General features: G+C 47.6%; 1 protein-coding gene across 2 annotated transcripts in view; it reads left to right on the forward strand.

The window, feature by feature from the left end:
- TRIM72 (tripartite motif containing 72) overlaps positions 1–8073 on the forward strand; it is a 53809-nt gene extending 45736 nt beyond the window's left edge. For both annotated transcript variants that reach the window (XM_068243772.1, XM_068243771.1), the window contains exon 8: positions 4457–8073. In XM_068243772.1, coding sequence (XP_068099873.1) covers positions 4457–5025 — 569 coding nt within the window. In that variant the 3' untranslated portion in view covers positions 5026–8073. The remainder of the gene's footprint in view (positions 1–4456) is intronic.
- The last annotated feature ends 13524 nt before the right edge of the window (positions 8074–21597 follow it).

Here is a 21597-nt window from a genome sequence, read left to right on the forward strand (position 1 = left end):
GTATATTATCACAAAGAAGTTCCATAATAGGCCTGATATATTTATGCTTCTATTTTCTGACCAGTGGCGTAGCTAAGGAGCTGTGGGCCCTGATGCAAGTTCTACAATGGGGGCCTCCAAGCGCTCTATACATAACAATTGATATGGCGCAGCAAAACCTGCCAATGGCAACTACAGTGTCAGAGATGCAAGAAGGGGATGGGGAACAGCTTGTTTATGATTACCACTATTCAAAGTATGTGATTTTTATGAGCACAGGACCAATAGAGAGCTAATACTGTAGTTGAGGGAGGTCCCTTCCGGGCCCCTCAGGCCCAAGGGCCCCGATGCGGTCCCTATCTCTGCACCCCCTATTGCTATGCCCCTGTTTCTGACGTATCACTTGATACTTGATTTTTTTCAATATTTTTGTACATCTGATGTATTTATTATTTCTGAAGAAAAACATTTATAAATTAAAGGCATGCTTTTTGCACCAATAGAAGAAGATCAAAGAATTTTGATGCATTGTCAATTGGTTTCTGCAAACAACAAGTTATATCCTTCTACTCATGGAGATTGATATTGGAGTGGTGGAATGCACACTGTTCAATACATGCCCAGCAGATGGCAGCAGCGCACCATGCATTCAATGGCTCTATTAGCTTTGCTAAGGGCTGGTTCACGCTATAAGGGCCCGTTTCCACTATCGCGAATTTGCATGCGTTTGCCGCATGCGAACTCGCATAGACAATACAAGTGGATGAGACTGTTTCCACTTGTCAGGATTCCTTTGCGTTTTTCTGTGCAGAAAAAATCTGCACGGTAGAGCCATCAGAATTCGCATACCGCTATGCGAATCGCATACAATGTATTTAATAGGAAATTCGCATGCGGTGTTGGCATGCAAATTTTCATGCGAATTCGCATACGATTTCGCATAGAATCAATGGAAAAGCACACAGGCACTGCTATGGTTAAATTCGCATATATCGCCATCCATGCGAAATCGTATGCGAATTTGCATGAAAATTTGCATATAACCGCATGCGAAATTCGCATGCAAATTTTTACCGTGGCGATTCCCACCGCATAAGTGGAAACGGGCCCTGAGGGTTTTGAGTTTTTATTAATTGCTATTTCTAAAAGTGCTGTAAAAGGTCTTGTGTAATGAAATCCCGTGCGATTTTTCTCACGTTGTGATTGAACAGCAATTTTGTGAGCATTTTTCAAGCGAATTTGCTTTAAGAGACATTCGGTTGCAGGTCAGAGTGCACATCCTTTTTGTCTGCACACACAAAATCACAAAACGGAAAAGCATACAAAATTGCTTGCATAAAAACCACAAATTGCTGTAAAAATGCAGAGAATTACTTAAAATGTACCCGAGACTATTAAATATAAAGAACTAATACTTACCCAGGGCTTCCTCCAGCCCCATAAACACGTATGTGCAGCAGACCCAGACTGGACCTGACTGAGCCGGTTACCGGGGCTGATCGGGGTTGAACGGCAGGCCACAGGACTACGGCGTGGGTTTATGGGGCTGGAGGAAGCACGTGTAAGTATCAATTATTTCTATTTATTAGTCTCTGGTTTATTTTAAAGGGGCACTATGGTGAAAATTATGCTGTTCCATTTTCTCCACCATCAGTTATTTAACCTGGACAGCATAAATTTTACCATAGAGCTTGTGTTAAAAAATAGCTCCTAACACCAATTCTTTTCTTCTACACACCTGATCTGCGTCAGTAAATCAGCTGTTCCTGAGATGACGGGCTAGCTGTTCTCTACTAACTGCTAGCAGCCGTCTGTCCCTGATTTATAACGTGGCGGCTCACACACTCCAGAGCCGTGCTGTTGCTTCTCACATGTAACTATAATGTAACTAAATAAACAGGCTGATAATTAGTTATTTACTTAGCTAGTTACAGTGGTGTGAAAAACTATTTGCCCCCTTCCTGATTTCTTATTCTTTTGCATGTTTGTCACACTTAAATGTTTCTATTCATCAAAAACCATTAACTATTAGTCAAAGATAACATAATTGAACACAAAATGCAGTTTTAAATGATGGTTTCATTATTTAGTGAGAAAAAAAAAAATCTACATGGCCCTGTGTGAAAAAGTGATTGCCCCCCTTGTTAAAAAATAACTTAACTGTGGTTTATCACACCTGAGTTAAATTTCTGTAGTCACCCCCAGGCCTGATTACTGCCACACCTGTTTCAATCAAGAAATCACTTAAATAGGAGCTATTTGACACAGAGAAGTAGACCAAAAGCACCTCAAAAGCTAGACATCATGCCAAGATCCAAAGAAATTCAGGAACAAATGAGAACAAAAGTACTGTAATTGAGATCTATCAGTCTGGTAAAGGTTATAAAGCCATTTCTAAAGCTTTGGGACTCCAGCAAACCACAGTGAGAGCCATTATCCACAAATGGCAAAAACATGGAACAGTGATGAACCTTCCCAGGAGTGGCCGGCCGACCAAAATTACCCCAAGAGCGCAGAGAAAACTCATCCGAGAGGCCACAAAAGACCCCAGGACAACATCTAAAGAACTGCAGGCCTCACTTGCCTCAATTAAGGTCAGTGTTCACGACTCCACCATAAGAAAGAGACTGGGCAAAAGCGGCCTGCATGGAAGATATCCAAGGAGCAAACCACTTTTAAGCAAAAAGAACATTAAGGCTCGTCTCAATTTTGCTAAAAAAACATCTCAATGATTGCCAAGACTTTTGGGAAAATATCTTGTGGACCGACGAGACAAAAGTTGAAACTTTTGGAAGGTGTGTGTCCCGTTACATCTGGCGTAGAAGTAACACAGGATTTCAGCAAAAGAACATCATACCAACAGTAAAATGTGGTGGTAGTGTGATGGTCTGGGGTTGTTTTGCTGCTTCAGGACCTGGAAGGCTTGCTGTGATAAAAGGAACCATGAATTCTACTGTCTACCAAAAAATCCTGAAGGAGAATGTCCGGCCATCTGTTCTTCAACTCAAGCTGAAGCGATCTTGGGTGCTGCAGCAGGACAATGACCCAAAACACACCAGCAAATCCACCTCTGAATGGCTGAAGAAAAACAAAATGAAGACTTTGGAGTGGCCTAGTCAAAGTCCTGACCTGAATCCTATTGAGATGTTGTGGCATGACCTTAAAAAGGTGGTTCATGCTAGAAAACCCTCAAATAGAACTGAATTACAACAATTCTGCAAATATGAGTGGGCCAAAATTCCTCCACAGCGCTGTAAAAGACTTGTTGCAAGTTATCGCAAATGCTTGATTGCAGTTATTGCCGCTAAGGGTGGCCCAACCAGTTATTAGGTTCAGGGGGCAATTTCTTTTTCACACAGGGCCTTGTAGGTTTTGAGGTTTTTTTCTCACTAAATAATAAAAACCATCATTTAAAACTGCATTTTGTGTTCAATTATGTTACCTTTGACTAATAGTTAACGGTAAGTGTGACAAACATGCAAAAGAATAAGAAATCAGGAAGGGGGCAAATAGTTTTTCTCACCACTGTACATGTGAGAAGGCTCTGGAGGCGTGAAAAAAGGGCGCCAAGAAAATACAAGATGGTGCCAATGGAAAACAAAATCTCAATAACGATAGACATCATTAACTAAATTGGTTAACGATAAATACTGTTTTAAAACAGACGGGAGTTGATATATACAGTATATTAATGTTAAAAATCATTATGTAATTCATCAATACAGCTTAACCCAACCCTACTCTCACATAGAAACCTCCCCTGGTGGTGCCTAAAACTAACCACTCCCCTGGTGGTGCCTAACCCTAACCCCCCTGGGGTTGCTTAACTCTGACCACCCCCCCCCCCCCCAGTGGTACCTAACCCTAACCACTCCCCCTGCCGAAACACCCTTTTACACATAGAAACGATAATATATCGGGCACCTTTTTTGTGCTTTATTCGCCGTATTAACGATAATTGCATTAGAGTCTATTGGGGGGGGGGGGGCAGCGCCCTTTTCATCCACTAGCTGCCAGCGCCCTTTTTTCCTGCTACCCTCTGGAGTCTGTGAGCTGTGTTATAAAGACTGCAGACAGCAGGGAACAGCTAGCTGATTTAGTGGTGCAGATCAGGTGTGTAGAAGAAAAGAATTGGTGTTAGGAGCTATTTTTTTTTTTTTAACACAAGCTCTATGGTGAAATTTATGCTGTCCATATTAAATAAGTAATAGAACAGAATATTTTCACTATAGTGATTAGTGCCTCTCTAACAAGATTGCTCACAAGGGCGCTTGGTGAACTTTTCCATGAGCAGCTGAAGGCTGTGAATTCACTGCCTGTTACCTGCTCCCATCCAGCTGCCGGGCGTTTACTAGCACTCGGTAAGGTCTACAAATATAATGCATGGGTCCAATATGTATTTTTTCACATTTTGCCTGGCCATTTTATAGACCATAATTATTTAACTTCTCTGTTTATTGCATTTTTTTCGTCATAGCTCTGGAAAATCTGACATTTGATCCCGACACAGCCCAGCAGAACCTGGTGATCTCCGAAGACGGCAAATCAGTAGAATGCTCTGACCGTAAGCAGCCTGTGTCTGACGAGCCTATCCAATTCGACAAGGCCAACTGCCTGGTGACCAAAGAGAGCTTCACAGAGGGAGAGCACTACTGGGAGATCATCGTGGAGGACAAGCCAAGGTGGGCTTTGGGTGTCATCTCCGAAACTGCCAACCGCAAGGGCAAGCTCCACGCCACTCCCTCCAATGGCTTCTGGCTCCTGGGCTGCAAAGAGGGAAAGGTCTATGAGGCCTATGTGGAGAATAAAGAGCCCCGCCTCCTCCGTGTGGATTCTCGTCCAGAAAGAATCGGTGTCTACCTCAGCTTCTCCGATGGCGTGCTCTCCTTCTTTAATGCGGACGATGAGGACAACGTTAAGCTCCTCTACACTTTCCACGAGAAATTCTCTGGCCGCCTCTTCCCGTTTTTTGATGTCTGCTGGCATGACAAGGGAAAGAATGCCCAGCCGATGAAGATCTACGTTCCGCCCAGTGGCCAGTCCTAAGTGTGAAGCTAGCTGAAGTTCTTTCATGATGTTGATCCCCAAGATGCCTACTAGTAGTTACAATTTCCCCCCTAGAATTAGGAGTACAGTAGGACAGGGATGGAGGAGTGCATTGAAACCTCTGGAGCCAGTCAGGTTCATTCTATGAACAGGCAAGGTTAAGACAATAGTAGGAACAAGGCTTTTGGTTCAAGAGAACCTGAAGTGAGGAAACAAGTTAGTCACTTACCTTAGTAGTGAGAAACCCCTGGATGGTCCAGAGGCTTCTACAGACAACCGTTGTACTGCAGGATCCATCTATACCTATTTGACAAAAGCTTATCAAATAGGTTTCTTCTGACTGCACTCCCACCTGGTGATGAGGGCATCAGGACAGGGCATGCGTGAGTAAGGGTAGTGCATGCTCAGTAGAAATAAGTGTTTCTGCACAGAGGAAAAAAGCAGTGCACAACTGGTTTCGTTCTACTGGGCATGTCCCGACCTTACTCGCGCATGCCCAGTCCGGATGTGCTCCACCACAGCCGGGAGCACAGCTAGAAGATGAAGAGGGACCTTGCACTAGAACGGAGGCTTCCAACTACTTAGGTAAGTATCTAACTCCACGTCTGGTGTACTTTAACTGGCTCCAGGGACTCCTCCATCCCTTCCTTTGATTCACAGACAATGAACCATACACACCCTCTAACACAGTACATAATATTATGGTATCCATACCATGGTGTGGCTCTCAGCATATGTAAACTAACATGGCTCCACAATCTTAAAGTAAACCCAAGGTGCACCTAAGGGTAAAAAACAAGAAAATCTAAAGTGAAAATAATGTGCCTAGTTTAAAAAGTGTACCTGGGATGGGATAATTGGGTATATTTATACTTACCTGGGGCACCCTCGCCATCCTCCCTGGCTGCTGCAGTCACTGGTTATCCCTCCTGTTAGCTGGGCAGTCGTGGCCAGTGATGCCCTTCTGTGCATGTCCGGCCTGGCCGCATGCACGCTCCCGCCGCGCTCCTGTACTTGGGAGCATTCTACACTTGCACAGTACTATTGTGCAGGCGCAGAATGCTCCTGGCTGCGGGAGCGTGACAGGAGTGCCCGCCAGGCCGCACATGCACAGAAGAGCGCAGCTGGCCAGATTCCCCGGCAGGGATATCCAGTGAACGGAGCGGCTGGAGAGGATGGCATAGGAGTCCAAGCCCCTCATGGGGCTGGAGGAAGCCCCAGGTAAGTATAAGTACACCCAATTAGCCTATATCTAGTTCCCTTTAATGCTGGGTACACACTATGAGATTTTATGGTCGATTTACTGTCAGATCGATTATTTCCAACATGTCCGATTTGCTTTCCGATCGATTTCCGAGCATTTTCCGATCGATTTCCTATTAAAGTTAACGGAAATCAATAGTGTGTACCCAGCATTACTTACCTGGAATTTCTTCCAGCCTCCTGTAATCTTCCTGGTCCTTCCCCAAGGCCGGATTTACCATAAGGCACTGTAGGCACGTGCCTACAGACGCCTGATGCTGGAAAGGTGAATAGTTCATAGATTTTAGCTCTGACATACTTCAATGAATGTGTCATTGAGCAAAAACAGTTAAAACTTAAAAAGTAGATTTAAACCTAAAATAAAACTGTGGAATATCTTAAAAAGTAATTTTTAGGAAATGGAAGATAGATACAATCATTTATTCCATTCGTTTATTTTCGCCTTGGGTGTCCTTTAAGCCTGTGGCGACCAGAAACCTTGACCTCTCTTACTTCCTCTGCAGACTTCCTGCTATACACACACTGACAGCTGAGCACCTCTGACTGTACTCCTGAATGACTGTAAGGAGTGGGGGGCGGGCAATTACGGTCTCTATAGGGTTACACCTAGAACTGGGGGCTTCTTGGATGCACAGGAAAGACTTGGAGTATAACACGTGTAATCGTAGACTTATTGTGGTATGTCTTTAAAGGAAAATTCCACTTTTGGTGTAAAATGGCTATAAATGGCCACAGATCAGTGTCTCCTATGTGTTTTCTTAAAGGACAACTGAAGTGAGGTATATGGAGGCTGCCATATTTACTTCCTTTTGAGCAATACCAGTTGCCTGGCTGTCCTGCTAATCCTCTGCCTCTAATACTTTTAGCCACAGACCCTGAACAGGCATGCAGCAGATCTGACAGGTGTTTCTGACACTATTGTCAGATCTGACAAAATTAGCTGCATGCTTGTTTCTGGTGTTATTTAGACACTACTGCAGCCAAATAGATCAGCAGGGCTGCCAGGCAACTGGTATTGTTTAACAAGAAACAAATATGGCAGACTCCATATTCCTCTCATTACAGTTGTCCTTTAAATAGATACAATTATTAATTGTATCTATTTAAAGGACAACTGTAATGAGAGGAATATTATAAAGAATCTTTGCCCTTTAAATTATAGCCAGGTAATCATTTCAAAATTCCATTTCTCTGTAGCCATGGTAACAGTACTCTGTGTAGCCATAGCAACAGTACTCAGAAATGCTCAAATTAACAAACAACACTGACGAAAACCCCTCCCAGAAATGACGAGCTGATCAGTAGATACAGCCACTTCCTGTTCACAGCAGTTTTATCCACCACCACCCCCCCCCCCTCAAGAGGCGGAACCCAAAAGCCTCAAACTCATTCAGGGCTATCTTGGCCAAGAAACTACCGTGTGTACAGTTACTATACATTATACAGATATATAACTAATATAATATTTTCCCGAGCTGTTATGCAAAGTGCTGCCATCAAAAGCAAGATGGTGACTTTCATGTAGTTAAAAAAAAACAGCATAAATCCTCTATGGGAATGAGCTAATAATGGAGACATACTATGGTAGGTACAGTATGTCTGCTATATTGTATAATGCAGGTGGTGTGACCTTATCTGAAGCATGCACTAATAATGGCAGGTCCACTTTATCATAGCTGAGCCAAAAACTGCCATCATCGTGGAAACACAAATAGAAAACAGCTGCTACTCTGTCTTTTCCTCCTGACTTTTATGGACTGTTCAATAAAGAAAAACAGAACTGCGTTTCAGGCTCACTTTTTTCAGTCTGTATTACTGAGTCTTTTCACACTGCTGCAAGCCTGATTTCACCTTTCAGCAGGTGTGTGTCATCTAAAGGTCCTCCAGCACCCAAGGCTGAGACACCAAACTGCGCCCCCCCCCCATCCCTCCCCCCCCAGCCGTCACACACTGATTGCTATTAGACTAAAAGGCGCCCCAGGCCCCCAACACCTTAATCTCTAGTTATCTGGCTTGCAGTCACTGCCATGCCTTTTCTTATTTCTCTCTGCTTTAATCACAATAGGGGAATGATAGCTGAGTGAGTTGTGCGCCCCCTCCTACACTACGCCCTGAGGCCGGAGCCTCTCTCACCTCGGCCTGGCCCTGTGTGTACCCCTCCTACACTGCGCCCTGAGGCCGGAGCCTCTCTCACCTCGGCCTGGCCCTGTGTGTGCCCCTCCTACACTGCGCCCTGAGGCCGGAGCCTCTCTCACCTCGGCCTGGCCCTGTGTGTACCCCTCCTACACTGCGCCCTGAGGCCGGAGCCTCTCTCACCTCGGCCTGGCCCTGTGTGTGCCCCTCCTACACTGCGCCCTGAGGCCGGAGCCTCTCTCACCTCGGCCTGGCCCTGTGTGTGCCCCTCCTACACTGCGCCCTGAGGCCGGAGCCTCTCTCATTTCGGCCTGGCCCTGTGTGTGCCCCTCCTACACTGCGCCCTGAGGCCGGAGCCTCTCTCACCTCGGCCTGGCCCTGTGTGTGCCCCTCCTACACTGCGCCCTGAGGCTGGAGCCTCTCTCACCTCGGCCCAGCCCTGAGGGTAATCAACACCCTCTGGACTTGAAAATGATTTTGTGAGAGATGGAAGTGCTTCCTAAGACAGGCTGCATCCAAATGACTACCTGCATAGGTGTGCAGAGACTAATTATAGGCAGGATACACATCCTGCATTCAAAACAGATGCACCAAATTAACATTAAAGTGTAGCTGTCATACCTGGCATAAAAGCAAAAATCAATTATTTGTATCTGGTAAACAAGTAATAAGGATACTAACTAGGTAATCCAAAAGTCAAAATCACTATTACTTTTCTTGTTGAAAAATGATCATTCCCCAGTTTACCTGTCTCTTATTTGGTGTTTTGCCACACAAAGGAAGTTGCAGGGCATGCTGGGTTGTCCTTTTTTGCTTCTCTACTTTCCCCTCAGGCTTAACTAATGCAGCCTGATTGGCTGAAGCCTCTTTCCCTCCTATTTTCCCCTCCCACACCTCTCTTCCTCTCTGATTGGCCAATATTTCTCATGCTGAGACAATGCACTTTCTATAGTGGAGGGCGGGCAATGCATACACAATCAGGAAGAGGAGAGTAAGGGAGGAAATTACATCAGGATTGGCTTCAAAATAGCCATAGTTAAAATGGGAAATGCTAAGAAGGATTTTCTCTTTTTTTAACTGCAGAAAAATCACTAACATCAAAACGTGGACAATGCAATACATATGTTATGTAAGCTGAGCAACTATTTATCTACTTTATATATGTATTATTTTTTTCTGAGATAGTATGGCTAACAGCTCCTCTAATGGAGGATGTTAGCTTCCAAAATATGTTTGCATGCAAAGTATTCCATACTGGACCCTTCCACCACGACGAGGCCATCCTTTCAGAAGGGACCCTTACCATTAGTTACCAAACAAGCAAAGTGTGAACCAGGGAGCAGCGGGCCATAAAATGGTTTCCACATATTTTAATGACAACGGGAGAAATGGCAGTGCATCCTAATCCAGTCAGCATCTGAATGACTACCAACAGAGGCGTGCAGAGCTGGGACAAGGTCCTTCAGCACCCAAGGCTGAGACACCAAAGTGCGCCCCTCCGCCCCAGCCGTCCCACACTGATTGCTACTAGACTAAGAGGCGCCCCAGGGCCCCCAACCTCCCCAATAACTTAATCTCTAGTTATCTGACTTGCAGTCACTGCCATGTATCCCCTTTTCCTATTTCTTTCTGCTTCAAACACAATTGGGAATGACAACTGAATGAATTGTGCGCCCCCTCCTACACTGCGCCCTGAGGCTGGAGCCTCTCCAGCCTCTGCCTCGGCCCGGCCCTACGTGCAAAGCCCCTTAGAGGCAACAGCGGTTAGGGTTCTAGTGCATATTGTAGCACCTGTTTTGGTGTGTATGTTGCCTCTAGGGGGCTCTGCATGACTCTGTTGGCAGTCATTCAGATGTGGCTTGGTCTTTGGATATACAATAATACAATAACATTTGTAAAGCGCTTTTCTTCAATAAGACTCAAAGCGCATGCCGTTTCCCTCTGTTATCTTTGATAGAACTGCCAGAGGGGTTGGGAGAGTATTGGGTCATTTAGCATTTCTGGTATTCAGCATTAGCATTATGGCAGGGAGCACACTTACTGGCATTGCAGACGTTTTGCCGTATTGTGGAAAACACAAGCAGAAATCGCCTGCAGTAAAAGTCTATGGGCTGCACACTAAGCTGCATAGATTTGCGATACACAATGTGCCTTTTAAAAACATACATCTTTCTGCATACCACATGCAAAACTCACAGAATGGCTTCCTATGGAGACGCAAGAGGGGTGTGTTTATTAGTGCTTTTTTGCATGTGTCTTTATGCAAAACAGATCTAATGATGTATTTCCTCTTCCTGTTTTCTCTTGCTGAAAAGGCAGATTATAAAAATGTAACTAAAGCAGACCTGAACTCAGAATTTCCTTTCTGCTCTAAAAGATAAGCAACAGCATGATAATCTTTAAAGAAAAAAAATTGTTACAGCTGATACAAACCTTGCAATACATCTGCAGTGTCTACTTCTTGCTTTCATGGAAGCAGACATAGGGTTAACATTCTGTGTTTACATATTAGCTGCTCTGCCGACTGCCAAGGCAGCCAGCTGGCACAGCTTAGAGATCAAATTACACATGTGATTAGTCACAGATAAGGGTAAATTAGAGAGGCTAAACTCTCTAAATACATACAGAGTGCATTTCTCTATGTTTACCTTCTGTCCTTTATTTTCAAATCACTTCCTTGATGGCAATAGCTTGATATAACCACCAAAATAGTGTGGAAACATATAGGAAGGCTGACTAGCATCTTTGTAAAGATCCTTTCCAGGGAATGCTTATGTAAAAGAAAACAAAGAGAATCACCCACGAGGAGATGGATCAGTCCAAAGCCCGTCAAGTTTTTATTAACTACTGTGACAGCAACATAGGAAAAAGGTTATTTATAGTGCATTTTACTCCGGGACTAATGTACAAATTATATGTACGCGTTTACGTGTATTTTACATTTTACAGATTTTCATGGTAATAGTCCTTTGAAGGGACACCGAGCACCTTTTAAAATCACAATTTACACCTACTTGGGGCTTCCTCCAGCCCACTGTAGGCCAGGAGGACGCCGGTGCTCCTCCTGGCGCCTCTCTGTCCCGCAAGTGGCTCTGTTAATTGGCGACTACAGCCTGAAGTAGCCAGTACAAGTCCCCGCCACACACGCTACGTGTCATCACGCCGGCGTGAGAGTCCTGCGCATGTGCGGTTCTCTAACTCTGAACCGCACATGCGCAGGACTCTCCGTAGGTGCGGTTCTCTAACTCTGAACCGCGCATGCACAGGTCTCTCCGTAAGTGCGGTTCTCTAACTCTGAACCGTGCATGCGCAGGACTCTCCGTAGGTGCGGTTCTCTAACTCTGAACCGCGCATGCACAGGTCTCTCCGTAAGTGCGGTTCTCTAACTCTGAACCGTGCATGCGCAGGACTCTCCGCGTGTGCGGTTCTCTAACTCTGAACCGTGCATGCGCAGGACTGTCCGTAAGTGCGGTTCTCTAACTCTGAACCGCGCATGCGCAGGACTTTCCGCATGTGCGGTTCTCTAACTCTGAACCGCGCATGCACAGGTCTCTCCGTAGGTGCGGTTCTCTAACTCTGAACCACGCATGCACAGGACTCTCCAAGTGCGGTTCTCTAACTGAACCACGCATGCGCAGGACTCTCCGCAAGTGCGGTTCTCTAACTCTGAACCGCGCATGCGCCGGACTCTCCGCATGTGCGGTTCTCTAACTCTGAACCGCGCATGCGCCGGACTCTCCGCATGTGCGGTTCTCTAACTCTGAACCGCGCATGTACAGGACGCTCCATAAGTGCAGTTCTCTAACTCTGAACCGCGCATGCGCCGGACTCTCCGCATGTGCGGTTCTCTAACTCTGAACCGCGCATGCACAGGACTCTCCATAAGTGCCGTTCTCTAACTGAACCGCGCATGCGCCGGACTCTCCGCATGTGCGGTTCTCTAACTCTGAACCGCGCATGCACAGGACTCTCCATAAGTGCGGTTCTCTAACTCTGATCCGCGCATGCGCAGGACTGTCCTTAAGTGCGGTTCTCTAACTCTGAACCGCGCATGCGCAGGACTCTCCGCATGTGCGGTTCTCTAACTCTGAACCGCGCATGCACAGGTCTCTCCGTAAGTGCGGTTCTCTAACTCTGAACCGTGCATGCGCGGGACTCTCCGCATGTGCGGATTTCTAACTCTGAACCACGCTTGCGAAGGACTCTCCGCATGTGCGGTTCTCTAACTCTGAACCGCGCATGCACAGGTCTCTCCGTAAGTGTGGTTCTCTAACTCTGATCCGCGCATGCGCAGGACTGTCCGTAAGTGCGGTTCTCTAACTCTGAACCGCGCACGCGCAGGACTCTCCGTAAGTGCGGTTCTTTAACTCTGATCCGCGCATGCGCAGGACTGTCCTTAAGTGCGGTTCTCTAACTCTGAACCGCGCACGCGCAGGACTCTCCGTAAGTGCGGTTCTCTAACTCTGAACCGCGCATGCACAGCTCTCTCCGTAAGTGTGGTTCTCTAACTCTGAACCGCGCATGCGCAGGACTCTCCGTAAGTGCGGTTCTCTAACTCTGAACCGCGCATGCGCCGGACTCTCCGCATGTGCGGTTCTCTAACTCTGAACCGCGCATGTACAGGACGCTCCATAAGTGCAGTTCTCTAACTCTGAACCGCGCATGCGCCGGACTCTCCGCATGTGCGGTTCTCTAACTCTGAACCACGCATGCACAGGACTCTCCATAAGTGCTGTTCTCTAACTGAACCGCGCATGCGCCGGACTCTCCGCATGTGCGGTTCTCTAACTCTGAACCGCGCATGTACAGGACGCTCCATAAGTGCGGTTCTCTAACTCTGAACCGTGCATGCGCAGGACTCTCCGCATGTGCGGATTTCTAACTCTGAACCACGCATGCGCAGGACTCTCCCCAAGTGCGGTTCTCTAACTCTGAACCGCGCATGCGCCGGACTCTCCGCATGTGCGGTTCTCTAACTCTGAACCGCGCATGCGCCGGACTCTCCGCATGTGCGGTTCTCTAACTCTGAACCGCGCATGTACAGGACGCTCCATAAGTGCGGTTCTCTAACTCTGAACCGTGCATGCGCAGGACTCTCCGCATGTGCGGATTTCTAACTCTGAACCACGCATGCGAAGGACTCTCCGCATGTGCGGTTCTCTAACTCTGAACCGCGCATGCACAGGTCTCTCCGTAAGTGTGGTTCTCTAACTCTGATCCGCGCATGCGCAGGACTGTCCGTAAGTGCGGTTCTCTAACTCTGAACCGCGCACGCGCAGGACTCTCCGTAAGTGCGGTTCTTTAACTCTGATCCGCGCATGCGCAGGACTGTCCTTAAGTGCGGTTCTCTAACTCTGAACCGCGCACGCGCAGGACTCTCCGTAAGTGCGGTTCTCTAACTCTGAACCGCGCATGCACAGCTCTCTCCGTAAGTGTGGTCCTCTAACTCTGAACCGCGCATGCGCAGGACTCTCCGTAAGTGCGGATCTCTAACTCTGAACCGCACATGCGCAGGACTCTCGCTCCGGCCAGCATGATGACGCTTAGCGGCCGGCGTGATGACACGTAGCGTGCGCGGCGGGGACCCATACGAAGTCGCTGACTAATGGAACCGCCTGCGGAACCTCGGAGGGGGTCAGGAGGACGCCGGGGGACATCGCGGCCTACGTTGGACTGGTGCAAATTGTGTTTTTAAAAGATGCCCGGTGTCCCTTTAAACTGGAGTGATGATGTTGCATTTTACAAACTTTCGAACATACAGCAGTTTACATCATCAGAATAATGCTACAGCATCCACAATTCTCTATACTGGCCTCATATACCTGATCTGGGAGGTGGGGATACGGGTATCATGTGACCGCGGAAGCTACAGTGGTATGTTCACATAACATGGCTGCTGCTACATGTCACACCATTACTGGAAACGAGGAAGGCTTGAGTTTCAGCTATAAGAAATCAGGTGACCAGCCTTTGTTGAGTCATGTTGCTGCAATTACAGGCAAACGTCAGCAGATGGCAGCAGAGAGCACAAGCTACAGAACACACAGGAGCAAGTTGTGCTATAGCGAGCCTGCTGCACTTCCTCCTCTACTAGAGTGGAACAGTTTATGGAGAGGATAGGGGTCAAGGGCAATCTAGTTGGCTCTCTTTTTGTATCTATAGAGCAGATAGAGAGGGCAGATTGAAAGATATTCTTTGAGGTGATCAGATGCAGCCTCACCTGTGCTATGCTTTAGCTCAGTGATCGGCAAACTTGGCTCGCCAGCTGTTAAGGAACTACAAGTCCCACAATGCATTTGGCTTTACGAATCATGACTGTGGGTGTCAGACTCCCCCAATGCATTGTGGGACTTGTAGTCCCTTAAAGTGATCCTAAAGCCAAAAAAAAATGACTTTTACTCACCTGGGGCTTCGAATAGCCCCCTGCAGCTGTCCGGTGCCCTCGCCGTGTCCCTCCGATCCTCTTGTCCCCGCCGGCATCCACTTCCGGTTTCACCGTCAGGAGCCGACAGGCTGGGAACGCGAGTGATTATTCGCGTTTCCAGCCACAATTGCGCCCTCTATGCTGATATAGCATATAGCAGCATAGAGGGCGCAACTGTGGCTGGGAATGCGAAAAATCACTCGCGTTCCCAGCCTGTCGGCTCCTGACGGCGAAACCGGAAGTGGCTGCCGGCGGGGTCACAAGGATCGGAGGGACACGGCGAGGGCGCCGGACAGCTGCAGGGGGCTATTGGAAGCCCCAGGTGAGTAAAAGTCATTTTTTTTTTTTTTTTTACTTAAGGTTCGCTTTAACAGCTGGACAGCCAAGTTTGCAGAGCACTGCCTTAGCTGAACCAGTCACTGGAGCTGAGGACTGACTTGACTGGACACAATAAACCAGGGGCATTGCTAGGGTCCTGAGAGATCCGGGGCACCCCTAGGCACCAAGGTAGTGTTTAGCTGCGGCAGTACATAAACTTAGCAGATGTCAGTGCTGTATGAATATATAATGTGCCACAGTAATAGCAGTATTAGTTGACCAATGTGGTAGTAGCGTGTCAAAATACACATTATATGCAGCAATTTCCCACAAAATACACAATGTGCAGCATTTTACTACAAAATACACATAATGTGCACTGTTTTACTCCAGAATACACATAGGCTATCATTCATAAAAGTGTTGTCGGTAATGAGAATCAGTGCGGTAAAAAACCCTGTCGGTATTTTAGACTTCTGGCAGGCATGGTCGGAAGAGCCAATTTCCGATTCCGCGGTAATTCCGCATACCGCCATAACAAAATTCCGCTTCCGCTACATTCCGGTGGAATTCCTCTACATTCCGCGGAATTCCGCGGTATTCCGCCACGTGCACTTTCCGTATTTTAAACGGATTTCCGTAAATTTAGGAGGAATTACTTAATCGCTCATTTGAAATATCGTTTTTGTATCTGAAATTTAAGATGATCATCAATACTGTTGATAACAGTCTATTGTTAATAAAGTTGATTTGTATTTTGTAAATTTGGATAAAAAAAATGTTGAACCCGTTATTTTAGCGCAGTAACTTTCCGCTGATTATGATTGGTCAACTCATTCCGCATCTCCTGATTGGTCAATTCATTCCGATTCCGATTTTGCCGGAATTCCGAATTCCGGATTGCAATTTCCGAATTCCGCGGAACCATGCGGAAACCCCAATTCCGGCGGAATTTTGGAATTTTAGCTTCCGCGGAATTCGGAAGCCCATGCCTGCTTCTGGGTGGTCATTCATAAAAATGTTGCATGTTGCAATACAAGTGCGTAGATTTTCCGGAAAAGACTGTCGGTAGGCTGGCGGTAGGCTTGCGGAAACAGAGAAGCTGCCCGAGTCCCTCCGTGCGCTGCTCTCACTGCTGCTGCTTGGGAGGTCTGTCTCCATTCACTTGTATGTATTCCGCATGTTTATCGCTACTTCCTAGGGAGCTGTAATCCCCGTCTGCATACCGCTTGCTGTAATGTTTATGAATTAACATTTTGTTACTCTTTCTAGATAATCACCGCACAAGGCAGTAATTTATCGCTCTGCCAGCCTTTCATGCGGAAACAACCTTTATGAATACAAACATATGTACATGTACCAACTACACATCAACTATGTATGTATTTGTATTTTTAATTCTATTCAATGTCATGACTGTACAGTGTCTTGTATTTCTTATGTATATCTGTTTCCCATTATTTGTTTGTACTATGTACAGCGCTACGGAAGATGTTGGCGCTATATAAATAAAAAATAATAATAATAATGATGAATACACATTTTGCAAAGTGGTCAGTAAAGTCAGCTGTTTTCAGCATTTCCGCATGCGGGAATTCTTTATGAGTGATAGCCAAAATGTGCAACATTTCCCCACAAAATACACATAATGTGCAGCGTTTTACCACGCAATACATACACATAATGCCCGCTGCCAGGCCCGGAATTACCTCACAGGAGCCTATAGGCACAGATGTCCTGGCTCCTTAGGGCCCGTTCAGAGTGCAAAACGCGGACGGCCACGCATGCGGAACGCAACGCGTACGAACGCACGCCATCCGCGTTCGTGTGCGTTGCGTGGCTGATCCCATCACTGAAAAGTGAATGGGACAGCCGCGCGTTTTTGTAAAATCTGAGTGCAGCATGCGTTCCCGGACCGCACAGGTCCGGAACGCATGCAGTGTGAACATCAGACATTGCACTCTATGCAATGTCTGATGTCGTGCGTGTCGGCCACCTGCACGCGTTTCCAAAACGCGGCTGGAAATGCGTGTAGTGTGAACGGGCCCTTAGACTTCTCCCTCCATGAACCTGCAAACCGCCACTGAACTGCACTGCAAGTGTGCTGGCTGTCCCAGCTGTCACTTCTCCCTTACTTCCCTTGCCTGTTATAGGTAGCTACAGGTGCCCCTTAGCATTAGGTAGCCAGAGGTACCCTCAATATTACGTAGCTAGAGGTGCCCCTAAGTATTAGGTAGCTAGAAGAACCTCAGTATTAAGTAGCTGAAGGAAGACCTCATCAGTGGAATGCCGAAAGCAGGTTGAGTTACCTCTTATTTACACTCTCATCAGGACTCTGCTTAGGGAAGGAGTGAGGGAGGCTCTCTGGGAGGGGAGTGAGCCGCCTTTCCATAATCAGGCGCCTGTAGGCACATGCCTACAGTGCCTTATGGTAAATCTGGTCCTGCCCGCTGCGCAGCATTTTACCACACGATACACATAATGCAATAGAGTTTCCCTACAAAATACCTGAAAGTTTCCTGTGGGCGCCTGCCGGCTGCTTGACACGTCTTTCTGGATCTGAGTTGCGCTGCCTACACACTGATCATGGAGCAGTACGACATAAGCTTCAGTCACAGTGTGGGCTACACCAACTAAGCACATGAAAGGGGGGGGAACGCAGTAAAAAATTGAAAACCCACAGTGCAGAAAACACAAGTGCTCTCCCAGCCAGAGGCTTTTCAGACTCCTCCAGGCTAACAACTCTTGCGTACGGCTTCCCTTCTGTCTTGCCGCTATGTGCCCGGTACCTAGTTACGACTGGGAACAGTTGGAGCCCAGCGCATGCGCAGTCCGCTCTGAATGCCCTCGTGTATCGTGTCCCTGCACTACTGTGCACAGCATCCCTGGTCAAGAGTGTCCTGGGCATGCACAGCTCGCAAACAACCAGGATGTGCATAAAAGACCTATACGGCTGTGCAGAAGCGCTACAGAGAGGGAGCGTGGATGGACTGTGTATGCGCCCAACTGAGCTCCAAACAGAGGCTGCAGCAGGATGACTGAGGCTAGGAACGTACTAGACTGAATCGCTAGCCAAGGCTGGTTCTCTCATGAAGCAAGGTGAAACATTTGCATCAGGCACAGAGATTTCAGGGGCAGCATGTTTGTACTGTGTGTACCTTCCTGAGGAGGAATGGAGGGGCTGAGGGTGAGCAGTGTGTTTGTCACAGACTCACAGCCAGCCAGTGTGCTATTGGGATGAGCTGCAGCATGTCATGTGAGAACATTAAATGAAGCAGAGTAAATTGTTGGGTGTCATGTGACCATTCCAAATCGTGGGGAGGGGCATCCTCAGAAGTTTGCCTCGGGCAGCAAAAAGTCTAGATCTGGCCCTGTCGCTAGCGTTGCGGAAAACACATGCGTTTCTGCACATAATGAAAGTCTATGGGCTGCATAAATCTGCATTTTACAATGTGGGCTTTTCAACATGCACAGCCAGTCACATATTTCTCAAAAACACATGTAAAGAGCACATCATGTATAACAATGGAGACCCAGAGGGTTACATTTTGACACAAGTGTTTGATGAGTTTTTTTATGAAATAAATATGAGGGCTCTTTTATACCACATGCAATTCCAATGCGATTCGTGTTTGGATGCGATTTTAAAAAGTCCTGCATGCTGCATTTTTTCTGCGTTTATCTTCTTGTGCTGCTAGCATCCCCTTTTTGCACTTTGAGTTTTTTCCTTGTTCAATGGCGTGAAATACAGCATGAGGGTAGGAGCCCACTAGGCAGAATCACATATGCGGTTTCCACTATGTGCTATGGGGAATACTGATATGCGATTCTGCCTAGTGGGTTCCTACCCTCATGCTGTATTTCACGCCATTGAACAAGGAAAAAACTCAAAGTGCAAAAAGGGGAAGCTATTGAAAAAATGCAAGTGCACCAAATTTGTGGAAAAACGCAAAGAGCAAACAGATACAAAATGTAGAATTGCACAATGCCTCCTTCTGTCTCCATGTGCCAACTCTGTCCCCTGTGCCTCATTCTGTGCCCCTTTGTGCCTCTTCAGTCCCCATGGACCACCTCTGTCCCCTGCGCCTTCCTGTCCCCCTGTGCCTCCTTCTGTGCCCCTTGGTGCCGACTTCTGTCTCCCTGTGCCTCTTTCTGCCCCCTCTGCATCCTTCTGTCTCCCTGTGCCTCCTTACATCCCCCTCTGCCAGCTGCTGTCCCCCTTTTGTGCCTGCTTCTGTCCCTCTTCGTGCCTCCTACTGTCTCCCTGTGCTTCCTTCTGCCCCCCTTTGTGTTTTTTTTCTGTCCCCCATCGTGCCTCCTTCAGTCCCCCCCTGTGCCTCCTTCTTTCCTTCTGTGCCTCCTTTTGTCCACCTTTGTGCCTCCATCTGTCCCCATTGTGCTGCCTCCTGCCCCACTTTGTGCCTTCTTCTGTCCCCCTGTGTGCCACCTTCAGTCCCATTGTGTCTACTTCTGTCCTCTTTTGTGCCTCCTTCTGGCCCTCATGCCTTCTTCTGTCCCCCTGTACCTCCCGCTGCCCCTCTGTGTACCTCCTTCTGTCCTCCTTTGGGTCTCATTCTGTCCCCCATTGTGCCTCATTCTGTCCCCCTGGGGGGTCCCAGGTGGTGAACAGGCTTGCGGCATCTAATAGACGCCACGCCGGTTCTCTGGGCGCAGCCCATAAGCTCACTTCTGCAGCCTGCGGAGTCTGTGGGTTCCAGTGTCTCCAGTGCAAGGCTTCGGGCACAATTTTCCCATAGCCCTGCTCTGCCTGTCAGCGCGGGAGTTTTGCAGCCGGAGTTGCTGCATGAAGATCATCGAGGGAGCTGCTACATGCCGGAGGGAGGCCGGGAGAGGAGTCTTCTGCAGGTGAGTAAATGTTTTTTTTTCTTATAAGTGCAGGCAGGTATCAGGGCTATTAGGGGGAACTAATGGGAAGGGGGGAAGAGGAGCCCTAAGTGTTGTTTGGGTGAAACGCTGCCTGCATTGCGTATTTTCTGGTGAAACTGTGCCCGCATTGCATATTTTCTGATGAAACGCTGCCTGCATTACATATTTTTGGGTGAAATATTGCAGCACTACGATTATTTCCTGGTGAAACACTGCCGCATTACGATTATTTTCTGGTGAAATATTGCTGCATTATGATTATTTCCTGGTGAAACGCTGCCGCATTGCGATCATTTTCATGAAGGCGCGCCATGGAGGCTGGGGGGGGGGGGGGCACTGTTTTTCTTTGGCCTGGAGTGACAAAATAGCTAGAGGCACCCCTGCCAAGCCAGAAGGGAACCTTGAGCAAGATCATCCACATGGCAACCTAGGCAGGGGCCTGAGGCCCAGTGGGTGTCAGGGGGCCCAACTGCCCCTTTCTCTGACCTCTCTCCTATCTTAGATTACCAAAAGAACCATACAGGGGAGCCACAGTTACTACCCTGCCTAGGGCACCATTTCATCTTAATCCATCTCTAGGGAGGCCGTACACATCGGGGACCCTGGAGGTGTCAGGAGAGCAAATACATGATGTTGGTAATTATATATTTTTATACTTTGTTTCCCTGGCCCCAGGTTTACTTTGATGATTGAAACAGTGTTGTCTTTCCATTAAAAAGCCTGCGGCAGCCAGATCATGGATCAATGGGATTTGTGTTAAGGCTATAGCCCACTACAGCGATTTTAGCAGTGTTTATAGGCACAGATGTCCTGGCACCCTAGACTCCTCCCTCCATGAACCTACAAACCCCGCCGAACCACACTGCACTGCAAGTGTGCTGGCTGTCACTTCTTCCTTACTTGCCTTGCCCGTCATAGACAGCTACAAGTGTCCCTTAGTATCAGGTAGTCAGAGGTACCCCCAAGTATTAGGCAGCTAGAGGAATCTCAGTATTAAAGAGACTCTGAAGTCTCAAAAAAAAAGTCTTTTTATTTCATAAATGTGGTTAATACATTAGCCCTAACTAAACCGCCGTATCTCCGCCGCTATAAACTATCTAAATCCCCCCTAACTCCCCCCTCTCTCTCCCCTGCAAAATCCATGACTTTCTTGGTCGTGGATTTTGCTGCCCCTGTGCGCTTCCGTGTGAGGCGGGGCTATGAGCTGCAGCTCTGCCTCACACGTGTCTATCAGCGGCGGATCTCCGCCTCTCCCCCGCCCCTCTCAGCGAAGGAAGACTGAGAGGGGCGGGGGGAGGCGGCGATCTGGGCTGACACGCGTGTGAGCAGGGGAGGACTGGCCAGGGGGGAAGGGGGGAGAATTCCCCCCAGGCTGCCTCTCCTTTAATGATTTAGGGCTGGCCAATCCATCAACTGCTTCAATAATTATCCAATCGGATGAAAATCTGTGCCACCACAAGCATGCCCAATCAACAATTTGACTTGTTTCGGGTGGAAAGTAGTTGACTGTATCAATCTGAGATTCTGGGAAATCTCGGGCCGATGTA

Source organism: Hyperolius riggenbachi, chromosome 7 (genome assembly GCF_040937935.1).
Source record: "Hyperolius riggenbachi isolate aHypRig1 chromosome 7, aHypRig1.pri, whole genome shotgun sequence".
NCBI lineage: Eukaryota > Metazoa > Chordata > Amphibia > Anura > Hyperoliidae > Hyperolius > Hyperolius riggenbachi.